Source organism: Diplotaxodon limnothrissa, linkage group LG14 (assembly GCF_057381915.1).
Source record: "Diplotaxodon limnothrissa isolate DT_005_m linkage group LG14, D_limnothrissa_male_GT1.1, whole genome shotgun sequence".
Classification (NCBI taxonomy): domain Eukaryota; kingdom Metazoa; phylum Chordata; class Actinopteri; order Cichliformes; family Cichlidae; genus Diplotaxodon; species Diplotaxodon limnothrissa.
The window spans coordinates 38,878,926-38,898,891 of NC_140609.1; the positions used below are offsets into that span (position 1 = coordinate 38,878,926).

At 45.2% G+C, this 19,966-nt stretch overlaps 1 protein-coding gene across 2 annotated transcripts in view; it reads right to left on the minus strand.

Moving 5' to 3' along the window:
* Positions 1 to 19,684, minus strand: part of LOC146619468 (alpha-actinin-4-like) — a 57,439-nt gene extending 37,755 nt beyond the window's left edge. For both annotated transcript variants that reach the window (XM_085371273.1, XM_085371272.1), the window contains exon 1: positions 19,314 to 19,684. In XM_085371273.1, coding sequence (XP_085227399.1) covers positions 19,314 to 19,439 — 126 coding nt within the window. In that variant the 5' untranslated portion in view covers positions 19,440 to 19,684. The remainder of the gene's footprint in view (positions 1 to 19,313) is intronic.
* Positions 19,685 to 19,966: the final 282 nt, after the last annotated feature.

Sequence of the window (19,966 nt, forward strand, 5' to 3'; positions counted from 1 at the left end):
GGTGACTAATAGCCCATAATACTAGGTGTGTACCTATAAATCTGTGAGTAACTATAATGTGCCGCTCTTACAGCCGTGATAGGGAATGATGATCTGCCGGTTCATATAGCAGCGTTTACATTTGTACAACCACTCAGAGCAGCTTGGACGAGCACATAAGGAGTGTTCCCACATGCACGTGCAGCCAGGCATTGTTCTGCATGCAGTGCTCTTTATTGAAAGGTGTGCATTCACTGGTCAAAGTTTGCAACATTTGTCTGTCTGTCACACTAGCAACTATATTTTTTTGGAACTTGTCACACCTCTGACCACACATAACACCAAATTCTTCCTCATGCATCAACACTCTTCCTCCTATTAGCCGAACAAGCCCCGCCATGTAGCCAAAGACAGCAACCACAATGACTACGACCATCGTGAGTGCAAACACCTTCATTACCTGAAGGCACGAAAAGCACTCAGAAGCAAAAGTTAGGGAGTGCATGATTCGAAGCCCAGTGTTTGAATTATTGATAATATTTATTTATCCATCTTTTATCCAATTTAGGGTTGCTGGGTGGGGGCGGCTGCATGTCTGCATGTCTCAGGACTGTGAGAGGAAGTGACAGGACACAGGAAGCGCATGCAGGGAGAACAGTCCCAGGTGGATTCAAACCCAGGACCTTCTTGCTGTGCAGCAACAGTGCATATATACATGATATATACATGGAGCAATCATCAGCTGCCTTTCCAGGCAGTTCCTCGTGTCGTAGACTGACTCCAGCTCCACCGATGAATTGTAGGTCGCGACATAAACCAGCTTGTCAGTTGGAGAAACAGTCTGCAGAGCTGCTGAATGACATTCAACAATCATTGATGAGTTTAAAATCATCTTAAGAGTCTTAAAATATATATATTTAATTAGCTGTTAATGTACCTCAGCAGCTCATCCGAGTAAGTACGGGGCTGTGTGGGGAAACACTGAGTAACCAACAGCTTATTTCTCACTTGAAAAATGTTGACCAACATTGGTTGCATTAACGAGCGTGCAATCAGTTTTGTTTTTCTCTTCACACCACAGAACCTGCAGAGTGTAATTGTAACAATGACTGAAAAAAGACAACCTGAAACCAGCTGAAGCCTGTTAGAGGAAGTTATTGGTCAGAGAAGAGAAATAATATGTGTGAGAACCAAACTTCACCTTCCTGCTTTTAGAGCTCTTGGTAATGAACTTCAAACACAATTATGCCATCACAGTTATCTCACACTTCAGTTTTATTTCTTTTTTTGACACATGTGAAATGAGTAAGCTCTAAACTCTGTGACAAGACAGTTACTCAGTGCTGGGTTATTTTAATCATTAAGGCAGAAAAAAAACTACAAAGCAGTCAGCTCCCTCCATCAGCTACAATCAGACAATCGAGCAATAAAGCAGAGGTCGTGGCAGGATAACCGCCCGGGACGTTGAGCAAACGGGGAGCAGAGCGATGAGCAAAGAAGGGAAATGATGGTGTGTGTGAGGAAAGTCTGCAGACGCTTGATGTCAGAGTGTAATCTGTGCATGTGTGGTATGAGAAGCATGGCATTTCCACACCTATAAATCTTCATAGTTAGCATTTTTATGTTGCTCGTGTGCTGCTGATCTCATCCAAAGACAACTCAGTGACGGCAGCCTTCACCTAAACACACACAAACACACCTCAGACGGGCAACGAACAGAAACGCAAATATTTCTTCTAGCAACAGAAGAAAATATTAAAAGGTGAATCATGTAGCTCGACAGAGATGAAGGACGAATAAAGGAACTCGTGTGTGTGTGTGTGTGTGTGTGTGTGTGTGAGTGAGTGAGTGAGTGAGAGAGAGAGAGAGAGAGAGAGAATGTGGCCAAACAGGAGTTTGAGGCCAGCCCAGTTGCCCAGCAGCAGACAGCATTGTCACACTAAAATGCTCTTCCTGCCCCTCCTCCTGCTCACTACATGCTGTGCGCTTTTACCTTATAAGGAAACGCATTTAACTGCCTGTCACCACGACAATGGTGATGTAAGAGGGCAGCAAGGTGCACCCCCCGCCGACACTCACAGGCAAAGAATGGACCTGCATGAAGAGATTTAAAATAAATGATATCACACACAGGCGTGCACTTTCCATTTGCAGCTACCTGTGTGTGTGTGTGTGTGTGTGTGTGTGTGTGTGTGTGTGTGTGTGTACGTACGACTGCAGGAATGTGAAACATGGAGCCACAGTCCACCTTCTTGTCTCCTCCCTTTGCTTCCTAAGAAGCAACAGAAACAAACAGAAGATAACGAGCAGAAAGACGGGCGCTTAAAGCCGCGGGACGAGAACGAGTTTGGTTGGAGACGTTAAAAAGTTTGCTCCCAACATCCTACCAATGACAGCAGGCCTGGGTCAACGAGCATGGGTGGCTAAGGGAGTGCACACATGTCCTTAAATAGCCTCGACTCCCACGAACGTTCCTGAGTTTAATATTTAACTTCTTGTTCACTTTTTTTGCTCCTCTGTTAGTTTCAATAAACCTCATCATGAAGAAACACTGAGCTTAGAAAGGAGATATCTGACTAATATGGCAGCCAACGGAACAAAAGAAAAAGCTGGTTACTCGTTAACAAAACAAGGAACACACTCACACTGTCAAACCTGAGCACAATCTAAAGGAAGCGATTAAACACTGTCCTCACAAACATCTGTTAATCAAAGCTAACGTGACAGTGTGTGTGTCATTAGCACCGCTAGAAGCAGTGGCCCTTGTTTCTTGGGAGGCTGATGTTCACACAGCTGTGGGAAATGTGATGATGTGTGGCGGCTGAATGCAAACTTTAAATGTGTCGTGGGCTGTGTTAATCTATGGCATCCAGTCAATCAGTGGCCGACATCACTCTAATCAATGACAGTTCTTTGTCTTCTTTCTACAGCGGCGCAGAGTCGACGCTCTGGTGTGGTTAAATCACTAACGCCATCTCACTGACGCTGATAGAGTTCAGCTGTGTTACTGCAGCAGGCAGGAAAAAGGATGTGACAGCTACTGATAACTTAATAACTTTAGCACTAACAAAGGAAGTGACGGTACCAAAGATGCAGGAAATACTGGAGCTGAAACCAACACATGGATCATTTGCTGTAAGAGCCATTTAGTGTTTATGTGAGGTGATATATAGTAAACTGAACTCTGACCAAACTGAAACCAAACAGAACAGCTCAAAGTTATAAAAGTCAGCGTGTTATAAAAGAGACGAAGAATGGAAACGTAGATTTGGGAGGCTGTTCTATAAGAAAAACCAAAATAAAACAGGAAATTCATTTTAATAAATTCAGAAAGAGTTAAATAAAAATCAGATCTCAAAATGTTCAACATGAAATGAGTTATTTTTATGCACTGTCCCCACAGACTGTAGGAACTTCCTGATGCTGAGCTCAGAGGGTCCAAACCTGCACCCAGAGCAGCACATTGTTTGTTCCTCCGAGTTTCCGCTTGTTGATGACCCTACAAGCCACCCACACACACACCCCCACACGGTCCCGCTCAGTCACACATTCCTGAGCTCACCCTGCCCTTTATAGCTTTGTGAATCACCAGCACTGTGACTCTGACACACACACACACACACACACTAAGCTGATCCTGAAGCAAATCAGCATGTAAATGGACATTACTGTAAGGAGCCTTTGATCAGAAACACGTGCTTTAACTCGCACATTAAACAAATATGTCCGTCTGCCTTCTTTCATCTGCCTCCGAGTGATGCTGAAAACGAGTCTGTGCATCTGTTGCTTCTGGGCTCGGCTGCTGTATTATCAGGCCGCTCTAACAGCTCCCAGAAAAGCCTTCAGCTGAGCGTCAAAGGTGCTAACAGGGACTAGAAGGAGCGGCCATATTGCTTCCACAGCAATACAAAAACCCGAACGATCAGGCTCCTTCATGAGGTGACCTGAAACATCCCACAGTTCTGCTCCAAGGGTTTGATTTTGCTATAAAAATAAAACTATACACACAATTTAATTCGATCAGTCTCCACGTCAGACACAGAGGCAGCTTAAGAGACAACTGTGTGTGCAACCAGCAGTTAACTTGATAATTACCTATATTAACCGATTCATTTAAATCTAGAAACTATTGTGAGAGAAAGTTCGGCTCCTCCTTCTCTGGATTTATGTCTTTGCCCAGTTCAACATCTTGTAAACCCAAAATGGTTGCACAGTGGTGATCATGAATCCACACACACTCCTCCCACACTAACCTAAAACCTTAAGTTGATTTAATGCAGTGATCCTCATGCCCCAGATACACTCGTGAGGCTGAGCTCTTAAAAAACACACCAGCACACAGTAGACGCAGCACCCCCCTCTGAGCCCCTCAGGGTGCAGTGCTCAGTCAAGGCAGCTACCACTGTGCACAGGTCGGGTCTGTTGGGAGGGGGCTCCGAAAACTCAATGTAATCCTTTTAAAATGACTTTCATATTACAGCATCCCCCACTTGTCCTGCAGCTATGGAGCAGCCAGGATGTGCAGACAGTGAATCAGTGACAGTCTGATCCTCTCGACCACTTTCTCTGTCTGCAGACAAAAGCTGCTTGATTAGAACTGTGTACAAAATCAACACTCACTCATTCAAATTAGGATTATGTTGTATGCAAAAATCAGACGCCTCTTTTAAAACAAACTCAGTTTTTACAAAACGCATTTGAGTCAAATCTGTTAACAGTGGATTATTCTGTGGAGCCGGACACGAGCGACAACCTTCTGAGAAATGAATGATGTGCCAGAAACTGCAGTTCCTCTACTGTCCACTTGAGTCAGTCCCCACAGACTCCCGTATTAAAACTTTACAGTGAAAATAAACACATTTACAGCCTGCTACAACAACCCGGTTTGGTTTCTATGGAGACCATCTTCCTAACAACAGTCAGCTGTTTAACTAGAATTAAAACTAAAAGATTATTATGGGTGTAGTTGCTTTGACTGAGAGGTGGTGCTGATAAGGCTGCTGGACATCTGCTAGGCTTCATCTTGGCAACTTCAAAGCACTGAACTGGAGCTCCGGGCTGTGTTTGTGGTGCTGGAGCCTTTGGAAACATGCAATGAAACAAACGATACGAAACGATTTGGTGACTGAAGTTCTATGATTTAAATTTTATGCAGCACAAATGTCTGTGGATGCAGCTTTCCAGCATTAGCTGATAATCTAAATGTGATCACGTCTGGCTTTATCAACACATACGCTGCTGAAAATCACAGCACCAAAAGATAAATAATAAAAAAAACAAAATCACAGTTCAAACCGACGACTACGCCCATCTTTCAGCCTCCATGGCCAGATCCTTCAGTTACACAGACATTCAAACTGTAACATCTCTTTAGCCTGTGGGGAAAATAGTATTTAACACAGCGTTCATATCAAAGCTCCGAGCAGGATGCTCCGATGGTGCTGCACGTCCAAGCTGCCTGGGATGAAAACGCTAGAAGAGCCAGATGCTGAACTTCCTCTTGAACGTTTGCACCTCAGCTGTGTTAGCGTTTATCTGGTTTCCTCCGCTTCACTTGTAAGAACTAAGCCTTGCGTCTCTCTGTGGCTTCTCAGATTTGAACGACCTTTGACACAGATCAAAAATAATCACATCTAAATTTTTGTACTTATGGGCGGCTGCAGCTGAAATCACAATTTACTCTTAATGTTGCCATATTTCATGGATTTTTTAGGTCTGCAACACATTTATTTGTACAGTAATGAAGTCTGAGTGTGTGGGAGGCTGAAGGTGAGAAAGCTGTTTATAAGATGATGTAAGATTTTTATACTCGAGGTTTTTTTAGCCTTCGTGCCCCCTTTGGGAGTGAGATGCTGCTGGTGCAGACTAAGTGGCATCACAGCTGCTGATAAGCTAGTTTCTTTAAAACCTGTTATAAAATTCAATAAAGAAATCCTGATACATACTTTGGTCATGCAGCTTACCACGGTCGCCATATTAGCACCACAGCTCTGCTTAAGGGCTGTTGCTAAGCAACACAAGAGTACAGCATCTTATTTTTAGAAGGTTTAAAACGCATCTCAGGACCTGATGTCCAAAGAAAAACTATTCTGCTCTTTAAATATCTGCACTTCTGTCCTCCTGTCGTTTTACAAAGCAGAACATCTGGAAATTTGCACCGCTCCATGTTTGCATGGCTGCCAGACTGAAAGTAAAAATAACGCTTCAGCTTCAGAAAGGCGCTAAAATGTCAGCAGAGAAGCTGTGATACTGCAGTCGTGAGTTCAGCAGGAAATGCTGCGGCTTAAGAATCGAGCCCTCGTGTCTCCACAGCTCTCACACACACACACACACACACACACACACCAGATATAAAGCTATGCCACTATGAAGCTACTCCAGAGTATCCTGATGTGTGTTAACTGCACGTGCATGCTGCTGTGTGCTCCCACAGCACTGTGACTCAGAGGAGAGCCAACAGAGGGATCTTTGTTAACTGGGGGGGAACGGTAGCTAAAATAATCCCCTGCAGGCCAGCTTTGATTGGATCAGACAGGATAGTAAGCTCGTGGCCGATGGCGCAGAGGACTTCCCTGACCCACATTGAGACCAGCGGCGAGTGGCGAGTGGTGTGACTGTGCACTGCAGCAGCTGGATTCATATGTTAACTGACAGCTGAAAATACTTTAAGAACAAAGTGATGAGAAAAAGACGGCCCCCTGCTGATTTAGCGTCGCTCTAACTACTTAATTGCTTCTGTTTTCTGTATGTAATAATTGTAAGCGTGCATGAAGACAAGTGTGCGTTATTCACAAACGTTTAACGCTGCTAATGTGACAGCTCAGATAAAAACTGGAGGCCAATTATTCCCTGTTGTGTGCTTCCATTCAGCGTACAGTCGGCCTGATCTGCAGGCATTCCCTCCGCTCTTTGCCCGCCATCTGGTCCATTAACGCAGGGGTGACACACAGACACAGTATCTGTCTGTCTCTCTGGCCTGACTCAGAGGACTCGTCTGACTGTTTGCGTGTGCAGTGACTTTATATTTAAAAACCACACAAACCTCAGAGCCTTCCTTCCCCTTTATTCACTACTACGACTCCCGAGAAGTGAACTCGGAGCTGCAGTTCCATCGTCTTTGCTCTTTACAGCTGAGGCCTTTACATCGATAACTGCATTTTTAAGTTCAATGAACAGATTATTTCTCCATGCTTATGCTATTAAAAGGAGACTTGGACTCTAGAGTAGCTTTGCATGATTCACAGATCAAAATAATCCTCATTTAGAACTCCAGTCTGAAACGAGGCATCTTAACTCCTTGTCTTTCAAGCAGGCTTCTTTCTGATTGGCTGTCCATCATAAAAAGGTTTAAAACAGCAGGTGGGTGGGGTTTTAAGACTGCCTGAGATGACCATATAAGGATTTTCTGCAGTCTGTGACATCAGATGAAACTGACTGAAGTCTCACTATTTAATACGAGCATCGTCACCACAGAAACTGAGGAAAAAGACCATTTCTGAGCACAGGTTGGGTCATATCTGACTGAAAAAAAATAATATTTCTTTCCAAAAATCGTCTTTATTAAGTTGCAGCAGAAAAAGTAAAGAAGATTAACCGTTTCCCACTTTTCAGTTCAGGCCCTGAGGCCCAAAGCAGCAGCATGTTTGAAGCCTCGACTTCTCAGCTGCATAAACTGACAATGAACCTGCAGTAGATGTTTAACAGCCATCTGTCTTTAGCTCTCTGCATTTCGCTGCCTGCAAGTCTAAATCCAGTCTTACACTAACAGGCTGACATAATCCTTTAAAATACATGATTTCCTGCTTCCATCTTCACTTCTGCTCCTGTTCTCTGCAGAACAATCAGGAACCAATTTAAAGTCTTCATTTCAGTTAAACCCCACTGCACAGACCACTTTTGTTCATTCCATTCATCCAAAGCTTTAGCCTCAGATTCTCGGCGGGACCCTCCTCATGAACAGGCTGAAGCTACGATCAGGCCCCGGGCTGGTCTTGAAGATGCCTGAGCAAAAGCATACCCCCACACTGCCCACTGCTACAATCACATCGATGCAAAATAACACATTTAGAAGAGCCATTGGCCAAAAGGCCTAAAAATAGCAGCAATGTCTCTCCTTTTGTCTGATTCTGTTGCCTTAACGACACTGGCTAAGACAGAAGGGGAAAAAAGAGAAATAAATTCAGAGAATCACAGTGCAGAGGAAAAGTGCTGCGCGGGATTATCAGGGGAACCGAGCACCCGCGCTTTAAATGAGCACACCACAACCTGAAGGCCAGGCACAATCAGTAAATATTTAATGCGCCTTTTATGTGCCCTGAAACCAACACAGGCTCCACTGATACCCCGCTGAAAGGTTTCTGCTTCAGGTGTACAAGCAGTCCCAAATTTACCTTAAAATTCTGCGCCAAGCATAACAATGGCCTGACAGTCATTTCCATGTGCCTGTCTAATCGCTATGCATTCGCTACAATGAGAAATTAAAAACGCTATATGGATGCTTTACGTGAGTCTGGGTGGACTGGCATGGCGGTTTGTCAGAATTAGCAGCAGAAAAATGATACTGATCCCAGCAGAGTCAACTCTTTGTACATTTCTTGGAAAGCAAGACACTTCTGTGTGTGTGTGTGTGTGTGTGTGTGTGTGTGTGTGTCCCCATCCCTGCAGGGTTCTCCTCTTCACCTCTTCGCCCAGTGTCCCAGTTTGAAAGCTGTTAAATAAAACAACAGGAGCTCTCGGAGGAAATCGGAGACAAGCGCGCAGGAAACAAACACACGCATGCACAATTAGATTGAATCATGCTCTGTTTGCCTCATCGTCACTCCTCTTACTGAGTTTTTAAAGTCATAGATCGAGGCACTGGTCTCGACACCACAACAAAGACTAACCGATGTCTGCAGAGCTTCATCGGGTGATTCCCCATCAGGGTCGAGTTCGGTTCAGAGTTTCCACAAAAAAAAAAGGCAACAAATACAAGAAAACATCCATGATTCAGTTCACTCATCACTGATTAGGATGCCTCAGGTGTATTAATGACTCTGCAAAAATATGTAACTTTTTTACCATTTCATTTTTTCATGTTTGACAATCTACTCTCTACAACTAACCAGGCTAGTGCCGAGCCTTCCTTGTGCTTCTATAATGGGACTCTAACAGAGCGTGGTGCAGGTGTGCCATGTCACTAAGATCAACGTCTAGCCCACAATCTCTCAGGTAGCCGAGCAGCACTGACCGATGTTGGCGAGGACAACAAAGGTTTAAATCAAAGTAAACAAAATTTCCCAGCTGCCCATCTCATCCAGCTTAACCGTGCTTAGTTTCTTAGTTTAAATCTCTGGATGCTTTATTGTCATTCATGTCCAGGTGACAGCAGCGGTTTCTTTAAAGCCGGTCTAATTGTGTCAGAGCTCTGCAGCCGTCAGACTGTGAGGCAGTGGAAACTCCAAATCCAGCTAAACATGCTATCCAGATGTGTGTCTAAGACCCAGATGTAGCGCGAGGCTTTACCATCCCAGCTCGCGTTCTGTTACTACACTAGTACTGTGTGTGTTTGTGTGCGTTTTCTTATCTCGCTCACACACCCAGACCGGAGGGAGAATAACCTGTTTAGGTGTGGCTAAACATTCAGCTCTCCATCAGGTATTATTCTACAGAACAAAAATATTATTGGAAGACCCGTTTTCTCTTTAAGGTTATGACCTGAAAGCAGCAAAGATGATCAGCTGTGCACAGCTGCTCTAGTTCAAGTCCCCATGAAATCCATCCGAGCGTAAACAAAGGTGATTGGAGCAGTTTAAAACGTATTTGTTAGCATTCTGTCTCATTTAAAACACCCTCGTTCATATTCGTTCAACCTAAATCACAGCCAATCTGGACTATCATGTGCCTATTAATCCCTCTCCCCACCTATCTGTCAGATTTGGGTATAAGCTTGTCATCGGAGCCTGGATGTAATCTCTGAGCGGGCAACAGCAGCTGCAAACAGATGTTGCCATACGACCACACGGGCCTCCAGGAGACGACCTGAAAAATACAAATTTAACCCATTTCCATACAAACATTTCGGACAATTTCAGGAGAATCTGGCTCGCATACTCTGCATAGTTTTCCCTTCTCACATGCAGTGAACAGCAGGAAATAATCTGCTTTAAACAGTCACATTACTGTCTGTGAAGGTTCTGTGTTCTGTGAAGTCACATTACTGGAAACTCTCCACCCAGCTCAGGTGAGTGAACACGAAGGAAGGCACCCAGTCGTTGACTTTCTGTACTGGGACCTAACCTCTGCTCTGACATTTGCACTTCCACGGGCACCTCAGTCAAGAAATGTGTAGAAAAGTTCAGAGCTGCAGTGCAAGTGCGAAAACTGCTTCAGCCAACACTTATGTCTGCAAGTGCTGACACGCTGAGGTCTGATCTGCACCGAAATATCACCCATTTCACAAGAATCACACCTACTCTTTAAAAACAACCTGCTAATTTGAGTCACGGGCAGGTGAGCGACACAGATCTCACCAATAAACAGACAAATAAAAAGAAGGCTGTTTTTTAGCTGATGACGCATCTGTAGAGTCCCTGCAATGTCAGGTTTGCTGAAATAAACTAATAGGAAGAAAAAGGAGGAAGCTTTTAAAGCATATTTGTTTAGTTCTGCAATTCTTTGCACTGACAAAGCAACACCAACCGTATACACATGCATTGTTTCACACTGAAAATGGCACCTTAAAAGTGCCTCTTAAGACACATCCAACTATAGCCTCCAACGTAAGAAACAAAACCACGCGTCGGCCGCTCCGTGGCTGCAGACGGCAGTCTGAAATAGCAACAGTGAGAACAAGGTTTTGCTTCATGCTCCTCAATTTCTTTTATCAAATTTTCATCAAATTCCGACTCTCTCGCTCCCTCACCGGTGCAGGATGATGGCAGAGCTCTGAAGTGCTGTTTCCAAAAATAAAGAGGCTGCAGAGCGCTGTGCAGCCTCGCAGATACGGCAGCGTATGACTGCTTCCTGCACTCTGCAGCCATGGAGACAGGCGAGAGATGCTGGAGCAAGGGCAGGTATTGGAAGATACGTTTTCAGGGTCACCCAGCACCAACTAACTTGATCCTGCTGCTGTTTTGGTGATGCATGTTTGGTTTTTTATTATTAACTGCTGGCTTGACTGCAGATTTTGTCTGATGCCGAATCTCAATCAGGCGCATTCAGAGGTGATGCGAGCTAAGATTACTGTGGTCTTGAACACAGATGCAGTGTTTGAGGAACTTTTTCCAACACCACACTGTTCTCGGTTTGTTCCTCAGTTCATGCCCCCGGTTCCTGAACGCACCATGCAGAGCCGCTGTGCAGTGGGGGCGAGCACATCAGGAACTAGTGTTTAACTGTGCAGTGTTTACCAGCAGCCTCAAACAGACGAGCCCACAGCTATGGGGCTCTGCTGGTAATGGGGGGGGGGGGGGGAACCTCACTTTTTAACTGCTCCCAACCCCCTGCACCAAGACCCACAATATAATGACGCCCCCACCCTTCACACACACACACACCTAAACACACATCCCTTTCTTCTGCTGCTTTCCTCCAAACACCCCCCCCCCCACCGGGTCTGCATTAGAACACACACATTGAAACAGAGGAAAGGCACATCCAGTGTTACTCTGTGCAAAACTTATGACATGAGGAGTGACGACCCTAAACCAAGGATCCGCTCAACATGAACCCCATTCATCAAAAATCATCAATTAATTGTTGCAGAATTGTTATTTGTACAAAAAGAACACGACTCATTTTGGTCGTGTCCCACCGTCAAATCACCGTCATCGACTGCAGATGATGAAATTAAGTGGGTTATGTGCATCTACATCAAGTTCATCAAACTGCAGAGAAAAAGGAGGACCACCACCAGCTGTAGTCCAAGATGGTGGAGTCTGAGTTCATCCACAGGACTGGAGACTTGAGATCGATTATCTTCAACAGTTTGGTTCACTAACAAAATGCAAGTTAAAAATCTAATTAAATCCACAGCCCTAATCAAAGTACTTCCCCAAAACAAATGTTCCAACTGGGTAGTATTTAATAATTCCACCGTTTACACGCCCACAAGCTCAGTGATCTCCACCACTGAGGCTTTTCAGCTCCACTCTTTACTCAAATGAACTTTAGTCTTGCGAAATGAAACATTTAAGAGTGTTTTAACTAGACACCAACTGTCAGAAGCTAAATGAGCACAGGTCACATCGCAAGACAGTTGACATTTCTAGCACACATTTGGTTTGGGTTTCAGAAAGTCACACCCCGATCACAGCCTGAAGTTTCCATTAACTGATTCATTTAAAAAGGAAGAAAACGATAGTAGCACCCAAAGCTGAGGGGGGCTCGTCAAATACAGAACTGAAACAGCAAGGCTGAAATCTGCAGAGGTTTTGCATGTGCTCTTGATAAGTGGCTAAACAGCACCTCACAGCTATCAGATTGTAGTGTAGAGAAAACTTTACCATGATGCAAAGCATTAGATTCGATTAGATGTCAATAGAAATATTGGACCTTGAACTGCTAACAGCTTAACACAACGGAAAGTGGATAAAAGAACTTGCAGAGAACCAGTGCGTTCCCCTCAAATCCCATTGTAAAGGATGCACTTAAGGGGGTCCTAAGCTCCGAGTTAAAGACCATCAACATGCAAACTGGCAGGAAACCAAACGGAAATTCTTAGTCTCCATTGTTGCCTATTTCAATTCATCACTGGGAAATGCTATTTACTAATCCTCATAACTATGCGCAATAGCCAAGAAGCAAGCTTGTGAACAGCCACAATTAGTAAGAGATCCGAGGTTATGTCAGCCAGAAACTGAACCCGGGGATTTGTGGTCTCCACGACATTCAGACAAACTCGAGTCCCGAAACACAAAGACTGTGGGAGGCAAACGGACCGTAAAGAGATCTCTTTGTAAGACAGACACATTAGGCTCCACCGCCTCTACACACAGGCCTACAGCTGACCAACATCAATAGCAGCCCTGGGCTTCACGGGTGCTATGATCTCACAGCTGATTGGATGATGTGACGGCCAATGACTGATCTGCACTTTGAACTTGACTGCTGCTCTAGAAAGAAACTAAATGGTTCCAAAGTGCAGCCAAAATATTTTTTGGCGCCATGACTTCCGCCACATCGTAACTGCCTTCAACCCCACCCCACCGAACCCCCACCCCCTCGAGCAAGTACCCTTTGCCCCCAAGGAAAGTTCTCTTTTCCACCACACCGACCACATCTGCAATCCCCCCCCCCCCAATCCCAGGCAAAAACAGGCCACCCCGCCCCCCCTTTAGTCCAAAACCCCCTCCCACTGGCCTAACAGGCTATAACAGGCCACCAAAGGAATGTTTCCCCCTGCGTGCTCTCTCACCGCCGCCAATGGCAGAACAGAGAGGAAGACAAAGGGGGAAACGGAGAGGGGTACATTCCTCGCTGCTCGCTCTGACTGTCTGCGTGACTGACTGGTTTGTTGTTCAGGTTCACAAGCTGATTCTGGGTCACGGTCAGCTGTGGCACAGGCCTTTCCCACAGCTGACCTGGAAGCAGCTGGTAGCAAGAGAATAACTGAAAACTGCATTTCCATCACCTCCCATCGAAAAGGTCAACTGGATGTACGATTAAAACAAGAGGGCACAAATTTACAGCCTCAACTAATCCATCTGCTTCAAGCACACGGAGCACTGAAACTACACCAGGACCATCACGACGAGGCCTCACTAATCATTATTTTATTGCTACCCACCTTAAGTGCTGCTTACTTTTACAGGCCAATGACTGTTTACGCTTTAAATAAGAAATAAATAAATTAAAAAAAAGATAAAGATGCCCTTTACAAGTCCGCAGAGCTCATAATCTCTTTAAATATTATAACGCGAATGGCAGCAAACTCCAGCCTGCTCTCATTCACAGGGCGTCGAATCCTGACATTTTGTAAAACCTGCTGCTGTTTCACTGATAAGCACAGAGTGGCCTTTGGTGCCATAATGCAAACTGTCATAAAAGGAGGGCGCAAAGGTTACCCTCTCATATAGTTAGTAAGTGCAGTTTTTAACATTCAAGGTTAATGATGATGATGATAATAATAAAAGTTAACCAGGAAACTTTTAATCCCTAAACTTTCCAGGTGACGGGAAGCAAATGTGAAAGCAAACAAACATAAAAAAAAGTTGTAAACAACAACTTTCCAACGGGGACATGAACATGGACTCTTCTGATGCACCTACAGCGTGCCGTCTTTAAAAAGACCACCAACATCTCTCTGGTCCAAAAGCAACGTAGTCATTTGTGAAGACACTGACGCCAAAAGACAGTTTCTATGAGTCTCTCTGCAAAGGGAACGTGTTGCCTAGTTTAAAGATTTTGTCCATTGAATGTGTGTTAACAATGAAATTCCAACAAAAACTGAAGTTCTGTCGGGCGCTGGGGGGGGTGGAACAGCGCCGTTTTAACTAGAGACCAAAACAAGGAAGAGGTTTTGTGCCACCAGAGACAAGCAACCTCACTAACCTGTGTCATCATGTCGAGCAAGATCATCCACTGAAATCTAAAGTCGTAGATTCATAAAACAGGCAGCAAACTATTGTATCAGCTCCTTCACACGTAAAGAAATGAGCTTTTCTACATTTACTGTGAGCAAATACGAGACGTCTAACATCCAAACCAGGCTGGACCTTCTTTGTTTTGTTTTTTGTAATAGTTTCCATTCTTGGCCAAAAAATATATATATAACAAAGGATTACTCTCAAGGGACTTCCTGATTAAACAAAAGCTTTAACAAATATTGACAGCTATGAACACTGTCCATATTTATGTTTTCTGCCAATATCCCACAGCTATAATTCAATCAATTCTTCCATGTAAGAAACATAATTGCACCCAGTGTCCAAAAACTTAGACTCGAAGACTCGGACTGGCCAATAAAATCCCTTCTTCCCTGATACCACACGTACAGCTACAGTGCATCTGTGTCAGATAAGATATTCCGCTCCTGATTGGTTCACTGTGGTTTTATAGTTGGACAGCGTAACCAGCTGCCCACCTCCAACATAGTAACAGAGACAACAACACAGTACAGTCTAATTGTTTTGGTTTCGTTTTTACTGCATAAGATCATGGTTTGATTTCAGATCAGAACACTTTCTGATCCCTGACCTACTTGATGGCACAGGGATAGCTCAGTAGGTAAGAGTGGTGACCCCATGATCGGAAGGTCGGGGGTTCGAATCCACTGAACGGCTACCCTGAGGTACCGTCCCTACACACTGATCCCCGGGGGCCCAATGGCTGCCCACTGCTTCACTGAGTGAATGGGTTAAATACAGAGAGGAATTTCCCAACAGTATACATAATTATACTTTATAATAAATTGGATCTTATATACACTTGGTTTATTCTGAACTCTGAAAACCCTAAACATGAAAAACACATTTTTGGTGGTGACATCTTATAAAGCAGCTTTAATTGATCTCTACTTGAACACATGAGCTTCCTCCGATATCCGCCACACCCCAGGCCGATGGTTCCTTTTATTGTCTCCATACTGAGACAATGGTCACCATACTAGTGACCACGGCTGTTTAACAAACAGGCTTTTTAGCCAGACTCCTTCAGACATTTTCAGCTCCCTTCATTCCTTTAAATGTTGTTTTGAAGCAGGAAGGCAGGCTGGGAGGGGGGGGGTGGGGGGGGGGGGGGGAGCAGCCTGGCAGCCTTTGCATGCAGTGTGGTGCAGGATGCATTGTTCGGTCCATTTGTCCTGACAAAAATGCCACTCACAGTTTGTCCTGAGCCAAAACCGGGCCATCTGAACTTTCTTCTCCTTCTTCCAGCCACACAGTCTCCACAGAAAGCATGCGAAAGTGGGCGGCAAAAGAACAAACTATCATTGTGCCCAGCTGCCCACCTTGCCAGCAATGGAAGAAAACTCAGTGTGCGTTTTGTGTTGTTAATGTGAGCACTTGTGTGTGTGTGGCGGGGGGGGATGGCTCACTGTAAACAAATTGCACTGCAGAACACATCTGCACCGAAACACATCAACTCTGATTGTAAAGGACTGTTTGTCTAAGAAATAAAAAGCATAATTAACACAGGTATAAAATCACCCCAATGAGCCACCTGACAGGTACTGTAAAATGGAAATGATTCCCCATCTACTGCCCACAACCCTTCAGTCAGTTACAAAGTCTGCATCCATATCACAATCAGTTCAGTACAAATTGGCTGTGAGATTGAAACGGCTGTCAGTGTAGGAAAATAAGCTCCGATAACCATCAGAGTCGGTGACCACAGCTGATTTACGAGAGGAAACATTTCCCAATCACTGCTCCGAGCTCCTGACAGGAGATGAGGGAAGAAAGGAAACTCTGGCATGTAGGTTTCTTTATTTTTGTCTCTTTGCAAAGAAGAAATCTTCACCTCGGCTCTTTCACTTGAAAAACATTTATCAGCTGCTGTTGTCCTTTTTGTGTGAACTATCCCAAAGCTAGTGGTGGGGCAAGTTTCCATTAACCTCAAAGTAGTATCACTTCGATAAATAAGAACAGCCCCTCTCTGGTGATGCCAAGTACTTTACTACTTTCCTCGTTAGCTCATCCACCCACCTGGCCCTGCCTCCTCCCTGCCACGTGACACAAAAAAGTATGCGCAGCCTAACTGTCGCTGAGGAGCTGGATTTGCATGAGCAGTCTGCCACAGCGGCAATAAAAAAAGCCTTCGGTGGCGTCACTGCGTACTTTGGCGTGTTTGAACGTGCGACCGAGCAGCGAGAAAGACTTAATTGCACGTTTGTCAGGCGAGGAGCTTAGTCTGTAACAAACTGCAATTTACTGGACTTGCGTGGGCTCGGTCCAGCTACTCTGGGGTGTTGAGAAATGTACGAAACGGACAACTACAAGGACAAACGCTGCTTCTGCCAAAGAGCTGAAATGACTCTCACAGGAGTCCTGAAACAAGTTATTCTGGTGCAGCATAAAGCCAAATGTCTTCTTTTCAAGCACCTCCTGCATTCGTTTCTCTTTTCTGGATTACTGAAAAGTTTCAGTGTTTGAGTGTCCTCGTGACTCGATGAGGTAGAGCTGCTCTGTGTCCCCAAAATAAAATAAAAAAAGGCCAAACTAATAAAAACCCAGCTGATTTTCCATTCTTATATCACTCAACACTGTCAATGGGCTGCAGGCAGCAGGATGGAAAATGTTGCTTGTGACACACTGCTCCTGTTTTTGACCTTTCAGACTCCCCCCTCACACACACAGGGAGGACAAGCCATTCCCACACTCATTATAGCCATTTGTCTCGATATGCTTGCGGGAGGCATATCTACATTTTTGAGTAGTAACTGGCACAGTGAGTTTGAATGAATACACCACAGGAATTTGCCCTTGTACCCCTCCCTACCTCCATCACTCTGGCTAAATGTTTGGCAAGGGGACGCGTCCCCAATCAACCAAATACCCATCAGCCTCCACTGCAGGACCCAACCTCAGCACAGGTCTGTACTGCAGGCCTCCGCTCTGTTAATGATTGTAGGAGAGGTTTTCCTTTACAAGAAACTTTGACCCGTGCGATGTGTGGGCAAACACGCAGAGCGCGCACAGAGTCGCCTAACCTCAGGTGGAGGGAGCGTGATGTCGGCGATGACTAAAATGCTGAGCGGCCTAACAGCAATGCAGGAGTCGAGGCTCGGCATGCCGTCACACCAACAAAAAGTATGTCAGTCATCCAGCCAGTCAATGAAAGAGATACTCTTAATCATTCCTCACTTCAAATTATCTTCCATTAGACCGCCTCGCTGCTCCCTTCTGAAGATTTAGAAGGTAAAGCATTTGATGTGGGAGCGGTTTAGTGGTGTGGTAAGAGCACGGGTGCATCACAGGGCGGGGTAATTAATCGGAAAGTATAAAGTGATTAGTTTGTCTGCATTCTTCTTCCCTACAAAGACCTAATTTGGGTTATTTTACACATCAAGTGCATCCGCTGAACTTCTTCACATCTGCTAGTCTGGACGCAGCAGCAGCTGTCACCCTCAACACCTTCTCATCTGAATTATATCCAAGTTTGGGAGGGCAATCGTACATCATTATAAGACTAAGTTTAGGATTAATCATGTTACATAACCAAAATAATTGTATTTTTTCCATACTCAAGCAGCTCTAGTGTAACATCATTTATAACCACTTTGCAGAATATCAAGCAGTTCAAGAATAAAAAAGCTAGCTCAGCCATTGCTGAGGAGGAAGAAGAGAAAGATGAGTGGACAGGAAGGGGACCACGTTTCAGATTATTGAAAAGACTCAAAATGTTCTTATTGGGGTCAGAGTGTTGGTGATCTGTGAAGCTGAATAGCCAGATGCACTCACGGTGCCAACTGAGTGGTTTCATGTTATTTGGCTTCTCCACATTTTTGCTGAATAATCCTAAAGCTGGTTTAAATCTGCAGCTCAGGAAGTGGGCGTCCAGAGCTGAGAGAACCACTGTCACACCAGAGAGAAGTGCTCTGCTCGTACAGCATTACTGCTGACAGCTCAGCTTTATTTCATTTTAACACCTTAGCACTGTGGCTTGGGATTAAATAACCTCGATCATCACGGGATCTACAAATCACTATGTAATCATTTGTAACCGATCTCAGAATAGCTGCAATGACCAAAGCACTCTGAAGGATAGAAGAGAAAAAGTTAACCGCGAAAGAATTTCAGTTGCCCGCATATCACCCGAAGCATCTCTCGAAATGCTTGAGAATCCTCAACTTGAAATTCTCTGAATATCGGCCTTTAACGCCACAGTATCGGTCGGATCTTCCAACAATTTTATCGGCCTCCAACCAACCACACAAGCAGGCGTGCCAGGGAGGCGAGCCGCCTGCACGAAGCCTTCGTAAAGTCCGCTGTGCGGTTATCGTGAGGCTGAGCTGTCTGCACAATCACAGCGTGGATTTTTCTGCAACAATGTGGCGCCTTGTTTCCACTCAGAGGAGGGGGGAAAAAAATCACATCTGAAGGAGTGAAAGCTGCAGCTAATATCACACACACACACTCAGGACTTTTCATTCAGTGATTTAGAGAGGAGGAAACCAGCTTATGTGGGGGGGCTTTGCACCGAGGAGTAGAGCTCGGAGGACCCCCGGGCTGAGGAGAGAGAAGGCGAATAGCACTGGGAGTAAATGCGGGGTTTGTGAAGCTACACCGAGGCCCACACTCGGTCTCTGACCTCCCCATCGCATCCTTCCTCCACTGCCATTTTTCTTTCTGCCCGCCTCCTCCGAGCCCGGCTCCACTCGGCCCAGCTGGGCCCCGAGACTTCGGCTGCCTTACCTTCCTCTGCTGCTTCTCCCAGGCCGGGTCCAGCAGCAGATCTCGGTCCCAGTCGTTCTCCTGCTCCATGTACGTTTGCGCCCCGCCGACGGTCGACTGGTTATTGGCAGCGTGATAATCTACCATGTCAGCAAAAGAAACCTGAGTGCGCCACGGAGAAACTGTCACAGGCAAAAATGTACAAAAATAAAAAATAAAAATGGGGGGGGGGGGAGAGCAAAGACGACCCAAATCAGAGAGGCGGGACGGGGAGGGATAACCGAGCCAGGAAAGAGTCCTTCTTCTCTCGCCGCTTCCAGCCGTGAGTGTTTTTAATGAGATGAATATCCGGTGTGTGCCGCTGCTGCTGTGTGAAGAAAAGCTCTGCTTCTAAACGGTGTGGCTGCTGGGAGGAACCGGCCGCTCCTACACACCGACACCGGCAAGCACGACCCACCGAGAAGACGCACTTCCGGTGAAGCCTTTCAAAATAAATCAGATGCGCGTCACCGTTCCTCTGATTACTTTCTTTAAAATTAATTATACGTTATTACTATTTCCTGTTGCACTGATTGCAAATCAGGGGCGCCACCAATGGGGAAATAGTGGGGGCACTGGCCTCCCCACAAAATTTGTTGGCAAGACCACTCTATGTTGGTAATAATTTCAATACA